The sequence below is a fragment of the Eriocheir sinensis genome, chromosome 14, assembly GCF_024679095.1.
Source record: "Eriocheir sinensis breed Jianghai 21 chromosome 14, ASM2467909v1, whole genome shotgun sequence".
Taxonomy (NCBI): domain Eukaryota; kingdom Metazoa; phylum Arthropoda; class Malacostraca; order Decapoda; family Varunidae; genus Eriocheir; species Eriocheir sinensis.
Genome location: NC_066522.1, coordinates 4,694,816 through 4,712,319, shown reverse-complemented (window position 1 = coordinate 4,712,319; position 17,504 = coordinate 4,694,816). Strand labels below are relative to the sequence as shown.

Here is a 17,504-nt window from a genome sequence, read left to right as displayed (position 1 = left end):
CCGCTAGATAGCTCTGGACGCTGTCCTCCAAACTTTAAAAAATTCCTCCTCTATGGTTCCTTGGGCTTTACTATGCGGAGGTGGACGGGATGCTCAGGCAAGATTTAAATTTTTTCGGTGCCTGATGTAATTTTTCACTCTCCTGCAGGGCCAGGGCACAACGGGCACGTGCCCAGGGCCCCGCGCTCTTATGGGGCCCGCACTCATCTAACAATCTATATACTCGTACAGGGCCGTAGTACGCCGTACCCAGGGGGGGGAGGGGCCGGGGGTGTCGGACAACCACCCCCCCCCTTCTGCTAAAATGTCCACTTTCAGAGAGAGTCAAAACGAAAACTGGTACCTTTCTGTTGCATTTCTGGAGAACTCAGGATTTTCTTTATTTATTTTCAGTATTTAAGTTACGGAATCGTATATTGAATATTATAGAGCAAGATTTAAAGGCCTAGGAAAAAATCTTTGTGACCTCATTCCTCACATGGAAGCAGAAAGTGAATTTTAGTGCAGGTCACTATCATCATTCGGCACTTCGAAGTGTTACCTCAATCCCATGTAAAAGAAGCCCTATAAGAATTCCTTTTTATCTTCAGCTGTGTCTAATTTTACATATTAGCTCTTTTTTGTAAAGGTTAGGTTTGTAATTTATATATGACCTGTATTATGATCACCCTTGCTGCTATACATATCGAAATAAACGTTTAGTTTTCTTCGAATGCTCGTATGGCGATGATTTCTACCTGTTCAGATCTGCCTTTTTACTGGTCGGATGTACAATTTCAATTGTTTCTTGTTATTGCTTGCCAGCTTAAATATTGATTGCACTTCATATATAGATACAAGAAAAATTCATTTGTCACATATACGTTGATTGCTCGGGAGCTGCGGATTTTAAGCAAAGAACCGCCATCACTATCCATTGGTCTTCACTGTTTTGAGGCTGTCGCTAACTTATGAAATTTTACCCGCGGGCCCCCCCAAACTGATTTTCTGGATCCGCCCCAGCTTCTTTCTCATTAAAAAATAACATAATCCTTTCCAAGCCTCCATTTCACAAAATCCTTTACCTCCTCCTCCTCCTCCCTCTATCGCCCTTTCCCCCCACACGACCTGCCCTCTACACCAAGATTATAAAGAGAGAGAAAAAAAAACTCCCCGTCAACATAGAATCGTGAAAACGGCTTCCCTGTCTTCTCCCCGCATCACACCAGATACTGAAGGAGTTTACAATGAAGGAGTTCATGCGAAAGGCGACCTACAAACCCGGAAGCCTTCAGTTACAGCGTTTTGTCTACGAAAGTGAAGAGGACGAGCGACTACACGCCTACAGGGAGATCCATCACTGTTCGCTGCAGGTAAGGGAAGGGACTTAAGGGGCGAGCACGAGAGGTTGGTGAAGGCAGGTGTGTGTGATTGTGTGTGTCGTATTATAAGACATTTCGCCTCTCAAGAACACATATCTGACAAGGCTTTCGCAGGAGTTGTGGGCATTTCCAGGAGTAGTTTTATGACCCTGGTGGTAGTTTGACCCTTCTTCTGTACAGTGAACCCAAAGAAACACTCATTAGAACCTGACTAACCCCCTCTTTGGCCTTTAGAAATAGCTGATGTGAGAAGCGAAAGTGTCTTATAATACCGACCTAGGTGTCGGAGATCTGTATGAAGAATTAACTGAATATGTCTTGCGTGTGCTCCGCCTTCCTTTCTACCCTCCCTTCTGTTTTTTTCTTGGCTCCCCTTGAGAATTGGTTGGCTATAACTTTCCTTGGAATTGGAAGACGATGTTGTGACTAAATATATTCGTAACCTGTCCTGTGTATACTCCGTCCCTTCTTTCTACCCTTGCCTCTGCCGCCTTCCGGAGACTCCCCTTGAGAAATTAATGGCTATAATTGCGTTTAGAAGACGATGTAGTGATTTGATAATATATTTGTAAGCTGCAGGCTAGAGAAATTAACTAGAAGGCTGTGTTTTAATGATGTACATTCTACATATATACAGTCGTATTATCTTCCCACCCTGAAACGTTTTCTGGTCATTGATAGTCTTGTATAGTTAAAATGACTGGTGATGACGGAAGTTACCGCTCGGCAAAACAGTAGCCTACAGCCTGCCACAGAATATGGAGCAATATGAAGCCGATCTGCTAGCTCTTTACAGCTGGCGTCGTCCTACATACTCTAGTTTTCGCTCATTTTCTTTTCTTTATTCTTGTGGTGGCCGCTACGTTTGGGGTTAGCTGCCCATGCCGTCACCTTCACCCTCACCTCCCTCTTCTCTCTCTCCCGTGGCAGGTGGCGGAGTTCAACAAGCCTCTGGATTTTGTGGAGAAGTACGGCGGGCGGCTGTGTCTGTACCCCAAGGCTGTGTGTGAGCCACGCTTCCACAAAAGACCTCACTGCAGGGAACAGGTGAAGTGCTGCTGTGTGTCTTCTTTTGCCAAGCCACCCGCGCTTTTATTTCCTTCCCTTATAGCACACACACACACACACACACACACACACACACATATATATTATCATGACGGTTACATTTTCATGTGTTTCCGTAGTGTAGTGGTTATCACGTGCGCCTCACACGCGCAAGGTCCCCGGTTCGATCCCGGGCGGAAACAGTTTTATTTTTATGTACTTAATTAATGAATCGGTATCAGTAACTATAATAATATAGTCACGGCATGGCACACAACGCCCTTATAATTAAGATACACGGATTACTTTACGATGCTGGAGATGCCTTGCGTGGAAGGGATGTGTTGTGGCGGGCATGGCGAGAATGGTACATCACAGAATTCAGGGCCACTAAGCTGCAAACCTTCCCAGGCTCGTAAGATACTGGAGGAGTAAAGCCAGGCGTGTGTTAAGTGTCGGTGTTGAGGGCGAGTGAGCTAAAAGGCAGGAAGGTAGGCGGGTGAGGGCGTGGATCATGTCAATAAAAGGTCGGTGTTTTGGTATATGTAGCGCACTTCTGCATCCCCCCCCCCACGTACGCACACCCTGAGAGAGGATACAAGGTAAGTGGTGATAGGGTGACGCGGGAGAATCTAGAATAAATTAATGCATTCGTCTTTTTTCTCAGTTAATGTTTCTATTCCGTCACTTTGGCAATCACCCAACACGTAGTTTCCTTCTGCCAAGCATCTGACTCGCCGCCAGGGTGTGTGTGTGTGTGTGTGTGTGTGTGTGTGTGATTCACCACTGCCTGATCACGAGTTTGACTCACTTTCGCCAGCAGGTACCCTCACGACTTGAGCAAGTGCTCATTATTGTCGATCTCTGGGTACTGCCAGGATCTCACACACCACACACCCCATCCCCCTTGTTCAAGGGGGGACAGTAATCACTCTTAGTCAATGGAAAGAATCCGGCCTGAGCGGGGCTCGAACCGCCGCCTGTTTGGCCGGGAAGCCTTGCAGTGCAGCGCTCTAGCCGATTGAGCTACCGGAGCGGTGTGTGTGTGTGTGTGTGTGTGTGTGTGTGTGTGTGTGTGTGTGTTTGCAAGTTGATGCTATCATTCTTTTATTCATCTTTCAAGAATGATTCTCTCTCTCTCTCTCTCTCTCTCTCTCTCTCACACACACACACACTTAAGATAACTAATTTACATAGCTTAAGATAACGTTAGAGCAACCGAACACTCAGGAGGTGAGGCGGCATCGGGTAAATACAAACTGAATAAGTGCGCGTGTGGTCGAGGGTGTGGTCCTTCACAAGTCGTAGGACACCACATCAACTAAGGTGGTGCTTCATTTTGAGAGTGGAAATTTTTTTACTTTCCTAGTGGAATGCATGCAAATGAATATAATAATAATAATAATAATAATAATAATAATAATAATAACTTATTTTTCTCTTATTTTACATCAAGTTCATCATTATTATTTGTCGATACTTCTTATGATAGGAAGGAAAAATGTGTGAAGTACATTACAAGCACTAATAAATATACTTGGATTTTCATATTAAGTACCCTGACGATCCACCTCATTAGTTGTATATGATCCCAAAGTAACTCTTAATGGTTTGTAATGAAGTAATTAGCGTTTTTTTTTCTTTGCGTTTTAGTTGTGTTTTCCATTTGTGCACCTAAAAGAGTAGCATGTAGATATAGGATAATATAATGGTTTAAAAAGGCGTGTGGATTTATCTCATTAGTGAATGACCTTACTTCATTACGAGGCCCCGCGTCACACACACCCGGAGGCCATCCATCATGGGAGACAGCCTGGCCGGGGCTACACACACACACACACACACACACACACACTCACACACACACACACACACACACACACACACTCTCTCTCTCTCTCTCTCTCTCTCTCTCTCTCTCTCTCTCTCTCTCTCTCCCCCCCCCCCCAACACTGACCCTCTCCTTGGTCTGGTCCGGCAGGTGCGGCACTGTGACCCGCTGTGGCCTGACCCCCTGGACGTGGAGAAGTGCCGCCGCTACTCCCAGATGGTGCTGCACACAACCGACACCAGCGTCACGCTCTACAAGAACCCACACTGCGCCAGATGCAACTTTGTCAACATGTCCATGGGAAATTTTCAGTGCCTGGACCCTAATGACCCCAACATGTGCTCCTCCGCCATCTCCATAAGGAAGATCAATCTCCCTCCTGTGTTTTCAGTGCTCATGGATTTCCGAAACTCCTCCTGCGATGCCCAAGACGAGCTCTGGGACCCCATCCACCTCGCTTGCAGGAAGGTGTTCTGCGGTCAGCTCTACAAATTAAGCAACGGTTTCTGCGTCAGGGATCCCGAGGTCTTTGCTGTTCTAGAGAATTCAACGCTGTTATATGATTCCTGTCGCAAGATCAAATTGTCCATGGACGAGTTCACGCCACGTTCTGACGGTTCTATGCACGTCAACGCCACGAACAAGGTGTACGAGCAGGGAGAGTACGAGATGCTCAGCGACGGGAATGTACTGATATGCAGTGACAACGACGAATACGTGAGGAGCTTCACGACGCTCCACCAGCTGCTCACCCTCGTCACCATGGTCGTCTCACTATTGGGCTTGGCGTTACACATCGTTATCTACATCCTGGTACCCCGCCACAGGAACCTGCCGGGAAAGAACCTGTTCTCTCTTAGTTGCTGCCTCTTTCTGGCCTACCTCATCTTCCTGACGGGGATCAGAGCCACTGAACACCACGGCTTCTGTGTCTTTATTTCCGCGTCACTCCACTTTTTTTGGCTGGCGTCCTTCTGCTGGATGAGCGTGATGAGCGTGGACGTGTGCCGCACCTTCACCAGTCAGGTCTACCGCGGGGACTCGGCCGGGTATCACACCTACGCCCTCTACTCCCTCTACGCCTGGGGCGTCCCTACTCTGGTGGTCACTCTTGCCCTCATCTGCGACTACGTAGGTTTCCTGCCCGAGTACCGCCCGCAATACGCCACGAACCTCTGCTGGATCAACAACAGCTACGGCCTAGCAACATTCTTCCTGCTTCCCCAGGGTGCCATCGTGCTGGAAAATACCTTGCTGTTCTTGGTGACTGCCCGGGGCATCTATAAACAGATGAAGGCAGCCAAATTCGCCAACAGGCGCTCCCAAAGTGTCAAGGGAACCAAGGAGAAAACCGTCAAAATCATGCACAAGGGAGCCCCGAAGGAGGTTGTCCAGGTCGGTGTCTCGTCAGTGTGTGTGTGTGTGTGTGTGTGTGTGTGCTTGTCTGTCTGTGCGTGTGTGTGTGTGTCTGCTTGTCTGTCTGTGCGTGTGTGTCTGCTTGTCTGTCTGTGCGTGTGTATGTGTGTGTGTGTGTGTGTGTTTGCTTGTCTGTCTGTGTATGTGTGTCTGCTTGTCTGTCTGTGCGTGTGTTTGTGTGTGTCTGCTTGTCTGTCTGTCTGTGTGTGCGTGTGTGTGTGTGTGTGTGTGTGACGGGTTACACTCACTCCTCTTTGCTTTTCCTTCACACTTCACAGAATCGAAGGAGCAAGAAGGAGCGGCTGCGTCTGGTGCTGTACGTGAAGCTGGCCGTGATCCAGGGGGTGTCCTGGGTCACCGGGTTCATCGCCGCCTTCGCCGACCTGCCCGCCTGCTGGTACGTCTTCACGGTCTTCAACGGTCTGCAAGGAGCCTTCATCTTTATCGGGTTCGACATGAAGAAAAAGGTAAAGCAACGAAAACCAAATTTACAACGGAAAAGCAAATGAAAGTTTAGTAGAAGATTGAGTGATTTCCATTTGTTGAGCACGCCGTGAATGATGTATGTGCAGTAAATATGCTTGTATGTATGTCCGTCTGTCCGTCCGTCTGTCTGTCTGTCTGTATGTATATATATATATATATATATATATATATATATATATATTTATATATATATATATATATATATATATATATATATATATATATATATATATATATATATATATATATATATTTCTCTCTCTCTCTCTCTCTCTCTCTCACATGGAAATCCTGACGAATCTGTGTGGTTTCCCTGGTCAGTTTAGAAGTGTTTCGTTGGACTTATCACTACACTATGGGGGGTTTCCTTCGTGTTCATATTTAATGAACATACTGTAATGTATACAGCATTATGCGACATGTATTGTCATATGTGCAGCTATACTCCGGTAATATACAAGATTATTAAGATATGACAAGATTGAGAATGAAGTTTCAAATGGTTCATACCGTGTGTTCGTGGGTGTGTTTCCCCGTGATAAAGCTTTGATGCCATCACAGAAACGCCCCCTGTTGAAAATTATCAGCTGAGAAAACGTGCAGCTGTAGAGTAATTGAATAAGTCATGGGCATTTTTTCCAGTATCAACATTTGCTTCCATTAATATGAGGGATAGTTATGTGTAGCATATTATTATTATTGTAATATCAATATACAATAATTGCTCTATATATGGCAATAAAAGAAACTCCAGCCTTGGGGTTCGACACCATTTTATTTTCTCAAGATGCCAGAGGGTAAGGAAGTGCAGAGTAGTTAGCATTGCGTTATTGGAATAGACGAGCAAACAAGAGAAGACTTGACCGGCTGCTGCAAGTTGCTGCGCATTTTCAGTTTTTAATAATTCTTTTTATCGGCGTCGCAGACGCCGATCAACAGATTGTCCATCTTGTTGTTGTTGTTGCTCTCTTCAAGTTGTTTTCCTGGCTTACCCATGCATTGTAGACATGACATTGTAAAATAACATATGTTAGCCCTGATGAACCCTACAACATTATATATATATATATATATATATATATATATATATATATATATATATATATATATATATATATATATATATATATTTTTTTTTTTTTAACGTCTTTGCCTGTGGCGCGGGTAGGCCTTCATAGTAGGGCCTGATGGTCAGCCCCAACCCATTATGGCGGAGGCAAGTGTTTATAGTGGCGCCATCTTTACTTTTCAGCATTCACCATTTTAGACCCCTAGTTGCATAATATAAATTGTTGGGGGGTGTTGGAGGGTCATGCGACGCCGATCAAGCACAGTTTTTGTGCTACTAACACTTCTTACCTAATGACTCATCCATGCGTAAGTATTTATCAGTGATCAATTAGGTAACATTAGTAAACTTTGTGTTTTGCTTTCGTGGAATAATTTCTCAGTTTACTCAGATGTTACAGGACGCAGGTCACCTCGCCTCCGTGTCCAGGCTGTTGGTGTTCTCTCCGCTATAGAAATGTTTAACTCGCTTAATTAATGTTAAGAACAAGGGCGTGTCTTTTTTTTTTCAGATAAACATTAGTAATAAACAGTAAATTAAATTTAAGACCTTGGTTCCAAACAATTACTTAATAAACAAGTAGACAGTCCATGTAGCTGAAAGAACATCAACGCCTTGCTTCCAAACGGAGAATGAAATAACCTACGCCAATCGACCAAGTCGTCTGTCGTTTTTCGTCTGTTCTATCAGCCCAACACAAACTTGCTCTGCACTGCCTTACCGTCTGGCAAAATGGGAATAAGTGCTCCAAGGCTGGATTTTTTCTTCTTGGCGAAACTTACCAGAATTAAAAGTCACGTATGACGACATGATGTTCAAGCGGTTCTAAGTAACAGATCGAAGAGAAGCGGAGCGGCTGTGCTGCCCTCTGCCGTATTGGAGTTTAAGATCATCATTCCTGTCAATAGCTTTGCTTTTGTTGGTGTAAGTGTAGAAGAATATCTGGACACGCTAGAATATCTGGAGACAGCGCCGTAAGCATGCGGCGGTGGCCCGCGTAATGTCGTGTGCATGACTCAATCACTTGCATGTCGCTGCACCACGCGTTCTACGTAGACTTTAGGCTCTAGACTCATCGGTCGTTAAGGCGGCCGGACGCAGTACAATATGTTGCCCCCCCCCAACGCATGCGCACAACGCTCGTCTTCATATGTTCTATTATTTCTGATTATTCTACTACACAGGAAGAATTGCCGATCTTTATTCTCCCTACGTGGTGAAGTGTTTAGCACGCCTAGCTATGAATCCGGGGGTGTCGGTTCGAATGGCCCAGGCAGTCGGCGCGCAGCCAACCCAGCTGTCCATCCTTTCTTTCAAGATGGTCGATGCATGGGTATCTGGGTAAACCTGGAGAAGGTAAATTGTGGTAATCCGGATGTCACATTGATCTTGTGTCTTGGAGTATCTTGGAGTGCCTTGGTTGTTTCCTGCCACAGGCTCGTTGGCCAATGTGACGGAGATGCGTACCGAGGCCACGCGCAGCTTTAGCGTATACCCCCAACCAATTACCTCTAGACTCCTTGGGGTGAACCGCCCTTTAGATAGGATCCGGTCCTTAGTTCCGACTTTCTGGATGGGCCTGCGATCATGGTTTCCCAATATATATATATATATATATATATATATATAGAGAGAGAGAGAGAGAGAGAGAGAGAGAGAGAGAGAGAGAGAGAGAGAGAGAGAGAGAGAGAGAGAGAGAGAGAGTGTGTGTGTGTGTGTGTGTGTGTGTGTGTGTGTGTGTGTGTGTGTGTGTGTGTGTGTGTGTGTGTGTGTGTGTGTGTGTGTGTGTGTGTGTGTGTGTGTGTGTGTGTGTGTGTGTGTGTGTGTGTGTGTGTGTGTGTGTGTGTGTGTGTAATTTACTATGGTCTGATCACCCTCTGAACTCGTGATCCACAGCCAGTACCCTCCCCGAATGTGTTTAAAATTCAGATGACCAATGTAGTTTTGCGTTCCTTCCCTTTAGGGCCACTTTTGTTATCCCTTCCTTAATCGTTGGATACTGACGCTAAAAACTTATATTATCAAGCTCTAAACAATCATATCATGTCGTATTCTTGGTAACGTGATCCGAGTTCAAGTTGTTATGGAGACCTGGTCTGGGGAGAAAACCTTTCTTAAATTTATTTCAAACTAATGAAAATAACACTCCACTCAACATCCTACATCTCAGTACCAAAGAACAATAATTATGGCACGTTAGCAGTGGACAAGACATACAACGGCGTCACAGTCATATTAATATAACAAAGATACGCAATCAAAATTGTTACCTTTAACCTACGAAACTCACACAAGAACAAATCATACTACAAGCAATGGTTTTCCATCTTGATTCTTAAGATAATCAACACAGCCATCTGGACTGGTTGAGTCTGCTTCTGCTTGCCGAGGGAGCGGGCAAAGTTTTGCTAAAATCACCTAGTTCTACCCGACACCTCTTTGCCTTGGGGCCGGGCTAATAACACTTGTCATGCCTATTTGTCCACATTGCCAATTGCCTGTATTTCTTATCGACGCACATTGGCCCGACTACCCATGTTATTTACTTTTCTGCTATTCATAATAATCTCTGAAAACACATCCACTTTCAGTTTTCTGCTTCGTTATTTGTTTTTAACATTTGTCGCCACACCTATTTCACTTTTCTAAACACTCCCACTGGCCGTGTATGCTTCCACCCTGGTAAATGTTCATGAACAGATCATTGTCTGTTCTCTCTTTGTCCCTTGTTTGTCTTCCCCTTACGGGTTATGGGCTGCCTGGTTCTGTTGATGCCTGGTGTACGTTTGCCTTGCCTTCGCCTCGTTTCTTTTTCTTTCCCTCGCTCTCTACCTTCTTGTTTATTTCTGGTCAGTTACTGTAGTTTCACTTGTTATTGTTATCGGCTCATCTGGGGCCCAACAGTATGTATGTATGAATGTATGTAGTATGTCCAAGCAGGTGTGGGAGTCCGTGTGGGAGTCAGTGATGGGCACGCCGTGGAGCAAACGTCACTCGTCCAAGGAGACGCGCACCACCACCACCGGCAGGACACTCTCGGGGCAGAAAGACTCCAACAGGTGAGTTCGAGGCACTCACTTGTCTCCCCCGTCGGGACTGAAGATTTACCTCTGCATGTGCAAGGTTATTTTGATTTAAATCAGATTATTTGAATTATGTGATTTAAATCAGAGTAAAAATCATGATCTGAATCAAAATGTAATATACTGTATATATATATATATATATATATATATATATATATATATAAATATATATATATATTTATATATATATATATATATATATATATATATATATATATATATATATATATATATATATATATATATATATATATATATATATATATATATATATATATATATATATATATATATACGGTAGAAGGAAGAAAATGTAATGATCCAACTGTACAGGACAAGCATCAAGTCTGCTTGTTCTGTAGCCTACTGGTCCTGTACTGACCGTGTACGGTACTGGTCCAGTAGCAAGTCAGGCACCACTGAATGATTGCCTTCTCTTACAAGACAAATACTAAAAATCATAAAAAGGAAAGTAATGTCTAGTTGTTGATAATAACAATAAATGTAATCATGAAGCTTAATGAACATACCGGTAATTCCTTTTTGAATGCACAGGAACATGACTGAGTCTAATTTATCATTAATGTGATCCAAATTTGACTACATATTAATTGAGGTCCCTCTTCTGTTTCTCTGTATTTATGAGCTACTTATTTTAACTTGCCAGATCTCATTAAACTATCAGTGCTTTTCTACTTATGATTTTCAAGTGAAAACTCATTTTGGGTAACGTAGAAACACTAACTATGGTTTCACTTGACATTGGCAAAGTTTCTTACATGGAAGTGTCCTCATAAAAGTTAAACAAATACTCAGTGTTAACCAAATAATGATAAATGCAAGAAAAAAAATCAAATAAATCAACTTTTTTTTAATCATGATTTCTTTCATTTTTCCAACCCTGCCTCTGTGACTCAGCCACCTCGCCTTTACATCGTCAGTGACCGTCATCTTTCTCTCTTTCCTTTCCGCTCACTCACGGTTCCCTGTTTATTGTTTTTACACGTGTTATTATTTATGTAGTATGGTCATCATAATTGTCATCACCCTTATTATTATTATTATTATTATTATTATTATTATTATTATTATTATTATTATTATGATATCACAGTTTGATTTTCGTTGGTATATTTTGTGATTACATTTGTTTTCAGATTTGTCCATTTTCTTTTACCTTTATTTTCCTTTACCAGTGATTCAGAAGGAGGCAGCGAGCTTGATTCTGCCTCAGGTCCTCTAGTAAGAGAAAGGAGTGTAGGGCGGCAGGCAGGGGCAGGGGTGGGCCAGAGCACCTCATCCAGGCACTGTTCTCCCCCTAACGCACAGGCTTTTGACAGAGTCAGGTAGAGTTTAAAACACATACGCATCGCATGTCAGTCTTTGATACACAACTCAAATGATAACAATGCGCAAGCTATTTCAGTTTTATTATTTGTTTATAACTTTTGTTCGTATATTTCGTTTATATGTTTATTTCTTGTATAACAGAAGTATGTACTGAAATTTGTTACTTTAGTTATCCCTATGTTCGACTTTAGTTTTATAATAATTACAATATATTTTTAACCTATAAGCACAATTAGCATACTTCTCAATCCCACATGTTTCCATAATTGACCCTCAAACTGACCTTTCCTCCGTCACTACCTCGAAAGCAACATCATGGTGTCATAACTTTTCATGTGTTTTTGTCTCACTACATTGACGGTCCTAAAACAGAAAGCTCGGCACAACGGGCTCCCAGAGGACTCAGGCTGACTCCCCAGCCCCGCTTCTCCCTGCCCCAGAGGATGAGGCGCCCCAGAGCCAGCCAGTGGGAATGAGGACGGGAGGGGACCTTCGGGCACGGGTGGTTCGTGGCAACTTTGATGGTGAGCGGCCGGAGGAGACAGCTAAGGTAATGAAGATTTCCAGAAATTTCAGTCATTTATTGCTTACTGATGAAATACATAATAACTTCAATAAATTTAATGCCTTTAACTTCACCATAATTTCAATCTACAAAAGGGAAATAAAGCCAAACCTCGTCCATTCATCACATTTATCTTTTACCAATGACAAATTTTATATTTGGACACTCATATGATTTTGACATTTGACAATTTTTGTACATACATTTTCTTGTAGCAGTTGTGCAAAATCCAACGCAAAGAATTATTCAGGCTATATAAATCAAGGTCACTGAAAAGTGCTTGTAGAAAATAGAGGATAAAGAGGGAATGGACACCAAAAAGTTACTGATAAAAGTGTGAGGACAAAGATGGCAGAAGGTGTGAATTTTTTTGTGAGAGGATGGTGGCTCATTATCATTAATTAGTCTAACAATGTACAATGAGAAAGGAATGTATATAGTGTGTACTTTTTTACATAAATCACTTCTTACAAATTTAATCTAGCTTATTGACAAAATCAAGGTGAACAGAACTAAATTCTCCCAATTTTTCCACCAATATTCCACCCCAAGCTGAAATCTGAGGGCCCAAATTTACCCCATTCTGAGAAGGGAGACACTCAAAAGAACAAGCCCAACGTGCAACGCGTGATGGACCTCCTCCAGCAACTGCAGCGAGATTCGAGGAGTTCAGTGGACCTGCCAGACCTGGTGCAGCAGCTACTGAAGTGCAGTGGGGGATCCTATGAGGCAGTAAGACACCCACAAGCCGCCTTCTCAAAGTGCAGAAGCTTTACTGAGGGAACATTTCCTGAGCTCGAAAGGGGGCAGCAGAAGGAATTTGTTTTCCAATTGAGGGTAAAATATCAAGGCATTCTGATATAGCTTAGTTGCACATAAACTGAAATCCTGTAATAGGTTAGTGCATATCACTGAAACATTACGATCCCAAGGGAATTCATGGTTTTAGTTTAAAAAAAAAATCTTAGTTGATATTTTTTTCTTATAAAGGTTATAGGCCACCGATTTACCAGCAGTTGAAGCTTTGCACCTCCTTTTAATTATTCAACTGGGGAATACTCACGTTGCCTTGCCCACCCTATGCTGCCATCTCTGGGGATTCCTCTGAGCAAGTGTCCTACAGGCTCCTTTCCCATCCTAAGTAACTCGTGGCAGGATCCATCGACTTGCTCAAGCCATGAGCTTTGTGACATTTAAATGTTCTAATCACGCGCCAAGCTTGTGCTTGTGCAGGACAAAGATTTGGATCTTTAAGTTGCTCATGCTCCATGTTTATCTTAAACTACTAGCACACAGGGTATGTAGGATTAGGGGTTCAGAGGTCTTTGATGGATAATTATTCTGTGACTTCGGCTGGTCCAACAAACTGCTTTATGCCATAAGGCTTTGGAATCGAGAGTCAGTAAATCGGTGGTTTACCTGTATTTTAACGAGGACTGAACTTTGATAGCCTGGAGTCATATAACTCATTTTTTTCAATTTGTCAGTAAAAAAGAAAAAAAAAATATACATATATATATATATATATATATATATATATATATATATATATATATATATATATATATATATATTCCAAACATTATAGTCCATTTTTAGTAACATCTGTTTTACTATACACTAACTCATCAACCTCTCACAAAAAAAAAATATGAATGGAAATTTGTTTGAAGTATTAGAAATCATCTCTGTCAAAACTGGATCATTGTTGCAGTTCATCACTTATCTTTCCTTTCTAAATCTAAAAGCAGGCCTCTTCAGTCTATGTAGAATTTTCCCGTCTGGACTGTTCCTTCACTCATTACTTTTTAATGTAAATAATGCATTCTTTTGTGGGTTCAGCATTAGTTTTTTTTGGTCAGTCTGTCACCTCATTTTTACGTCATCAGAGCATGGTGGGTGGTTCCTTCAAGGGAGATGACCGCGGCCACTTCAAGGACTTCAGTGCCCCTTACCAGGTTAGCAGAAGCCACTCATTGGCCAACACAGCCCACACATCCCACAACAGCCTCTACTCCCCCAGCAAGGAACAACCAAGCCAGCTTCCCACGAGCAGTAACCCCGCCACCACCCTCACCACCCCACACACCAATATAAAGAGAACACAAGAGATCTCTAGCAACTTGGAAAGAATCCCTAAATCCCAGTCATTTTCCCAGGTAAGTCCTATGATGTTTGTGTCTTTTTTTTAAATGTATTTGATGTATTGATATGTATGTATATATACCATTGTGAACTTAATTACCCATAATCCGAGTTTACTAATCTACCTACTCTCTTCTGACCACACATAATTACTGATCATCATTTTCTTTTACATCAGCACCACTTTGTGAGCCTTTATTTAATCCCTGAAACAGCCTTCCTTCGTCTGTATTTCCTCCTTCCTGCAACTTCAAGCTCTTTCAAGAGGGAAGGATCGACACCTCACTCACCGAATTTGACAATCTCCTTGTTGACTCAACCTTTTTTTCGAAGCAGCGCTTGGCGATTTTTTTACAACAAAGGAGACAGCTCAAGGGCAACAAAAAGTGTAGAAAAAAAAGCTCGCTACTTGCTGCTCCCACAACAGATAAAAGTAAAGAGTGGCCAAAAGAGAGGTCAATTTCGGGTGGAGAGGCGTCTTGATACATTCTTCTTGAAAGAGGTCAAGTCATAGGCAGGAGGAAATACAGACGAAGTGTAAGTGATAAGTGTAAGGGATGAAAGAGTGAAGATGCTGGTTAACTCTTGCATAAGGAGTTTGGACAGTATAGGGATGAGCTAGAGTAGAAAGTCGAGTGCAGCGGGGGCGCTGGAGGGGGGGGAGGGTTGCAGTTAGCAAGTTCAGAAGAACAGTCAGCATGAAAATATCGATAGAAGATAAAGAGGCAAGACTGTCAGTATGAGGAGGGGAGTTGATGAGTTTTAAATTAGTTAAGTAATTGTAACGTGGCTGATGAATTTTATGAGATGGTAAAATACTTTAGTGACAATTTAAGTGTAAAATTAGAAAATTCTTTGAACCATTCTGCTATCAAATATAATCCACACAATATTTCAGATATCTAAAGTCGCTTTGGCAGCCTCATTCATGCAGAAAGCAGCCATGGACGCCAGGGAAAAGAGGCAACAGGGCACAGAAAGGACCTTGGGAAGTTGCCGAGGGAAAAGAGAGAGTCTACAGCACGTGCCTTCCACCAAGAAGCCGTCTACGTCTACCCCTGAGAGCCTGGTGTGAAGGGCATGTTTGATACGTAGTGATGGCGTCATTGTGCATCATGCAGGACTACAACTAGGTTTAGGGGACAGAAATGACCAAAAAAAGGCAATGCATTAGTTTCCAGGGCCACGAATCTTCCCGAGGAGGTGATTGACCCTGTGGTACCTCTAGGTTACAGGCCTGGCTGTTTGCAAATCTAAAAGTTTGTACAATCATCAACAAAAGCATTGCTGCTTCACCTGCTAAGTTTCGAACTTTGTGATTCACGGATTTATGAAGCACCAGACACAAACACAATTCTCCACCGACATCTGGCAGATAGTGTGGGGAGTTGGAGGCTCTTATTGGTCTCGGACTAACAGCTATTAAATACTTGCCACCGAAGATTGCGGTGTTAGTGGCAGTGTGAAGGAGAGGTTTATGTAATGATGGCATGGAGGGCGTGGTTGGTTCAAAGGTAAAGAGTTAGGGGTCGTTAGTCTCCATGCAAGCGGCAAGGTAAAGGAGCGCAGTAGTGATGGCACGATCTCGTAAATATTTCAAATATACTGCATTACTATCACATCTGATGTACCTATGCACGTGACATGACAGTGCCAGGGTCTGCAACAATTGAAATAATGTACTCAACAGAATATCATATTTCATCGCGTGTGCCAACTGTGTGCGGGAGAACTTAATGGAAGGGACCCCGGGGGTTGGCATCGTAGGGTGGGCAAGGCGACCCCCCACCCCCACCCCCGCCGACGCATACCCCAACTGATTGATGATTGATACGTAACGGTAAAGTTGGCGGCATACGCTATGATTACTCGTGGCCGCAGTGGTCATCTCCGTCGCGTTGGCCATTGAGACTGTGGAGCGGTAAGAACTCGCTATCCCGGGACACAGGGCCAGTGTAACACCCGGGTTACCACAGATTACTTTCTCAGGTTTCCCCAGGTACCTATCTTTCGACAAGTCCGAAAGGGAAGATGAAGAGCTTGGTTAGCTAACCCGGGCTCAAGGATTTCAAACTAGGCACAATAACCAGGGCGGCGTACGTGCGCCAGATATATTGACGTTATGAAACCTTGGGTAAGAAGCACTGTAAATAGAATGCACTTGATAATGATAATAATAATAATAACAATAATAATAATAATAATAATAATATGATGATGATGATGATGATGATGATGATGATGATGATGATGATGATGATGATGATGATGATGATGATGATGATGATGATGATGATGATGATGATGATGATGATGATAATAATAATAATAATAATAATAATAATAATAATAATAATAATAATAATAATAATAATAATAATAATAATAATAATAATAATAATAATAATAATAATAATGTAGGAAGCCAATGATAAAAAAAGAACACTACCGGAGAATAAAGGAATAGAAGGCAAGGTTTTACTGGAGAGTGTTGGATCAAAGGCTACGGAAGTGCTATTTGCGGAGAGATGGTGAAAAAATCTTAAGAATCGAGGTTTGTGGCACGAGAACAAATGATATCGTTGCGTACACAGACGCATCATCTAACCTTATTCTGAAATTTAGGATAGAGGAGGTAGGAGTGCACAGAATAGAAATTACTCTCAGTAGCCTCAGAGCTGCGTTTCGGTTGAGGGGTGAAGGTGAGGTTTAGAGGAGGAGAGATGGTGTTTCACAGAATGGAAATAAAAGCGAAAACCTTGCATGTTGCAGATAAGTTGGAAGAGCTATTAGATAGCACTTTAGGTTGTCACCAGAAGCAAGGTTCCACCCGCGGCTATTTCTCGTCCCCAGACAGGGCCTCCGGTGTTGTCTGATTATTCATCACTATAATTTAGCACAAGTTTTTAAGCAAAATTTTGAGGAAATGATGCGTGTCATGTGGATGTAGTTTTCTGTGGAAAGTAAAAAGAACTTATCCTTAGAGAGCATGCTGAACTACTCCGGTGTTGATGGGAGATCTTCAAGGTAAATTTTGGTAGAGGGCAGCATCATAATACGAAATAAGGTGTAGAGAAGGTAAACACACACACACACACACACACACACACACACACACACACACATTCTCTCTCTCTCTCTCTCTCTC

The 17,504-nt window shown here is 42.7% G+C and overlaps 1 protein-coding gene and 1 non-coding gene across 4 annotated transcripts in view; both read left to right on the top strand.

Annotated features, from left to right (window-relative positions):
• LOC126998350 (uncharacterized) overlaps positions 1-17,495 on the top strand; it is a 27,039-nt gene extending 9,544 nt beyond the window's left edge. Inside the window, exons 5-14 of one of the 3 annotated variants that reach the window (XM_050859860.1) lie at positions 1,209-1,352; positions 2,292-2,408; positions 4,390-5,634; positions 5,934-6,122; positions 10,151-10,269; positions 11,493-11,642; positions 12,019-12,196; positions 12,764-12,943; positions 14,101-14,370; positions 15,255-17,495. In XM_050859860.1, the coding sequence (XP_050715817.1) occupies positions 1,209-1,352; positions 2,292-2,408; positions 4,390-5,634; positions 5,934-6,122; positions 10,151-10,269; positions 11,493-11,642; positions 12,019-12,196; positions 12,764-12,943; positions 14,101-14,370; positions 15,255-15,431 (2,769 nt within the window). In that variant the 3' untranslated portion in view covers positions 15,432-17,495. Of the gene's footprint in view, positions 1-1,208; positions 1,353-2,291; positions 2,409-4,389; positions 5,635-5,933; positions 6,123-10,150; positions 10,270-11,492; positions 11,643-12,018; positions 12,197-12,763; positions 13,049-14,100; positions 14,371-15,254 lie in introns of all 3 variants that reach the window. The other 2 variants (XM_050859859.1, XM_050859861.1) reach the window with 2 other exon arrangements.
• Positions 2,539-2,611, top strand: Trnav-cac (transfer RNA valine (anticodon CAC)). Its single transcript has one exon. It is a non-coding gene; the product is annotated as a tRNA-Val (tRNA).
• Positions 17,496-17,504: the final 9 nt, after the last annotated feature.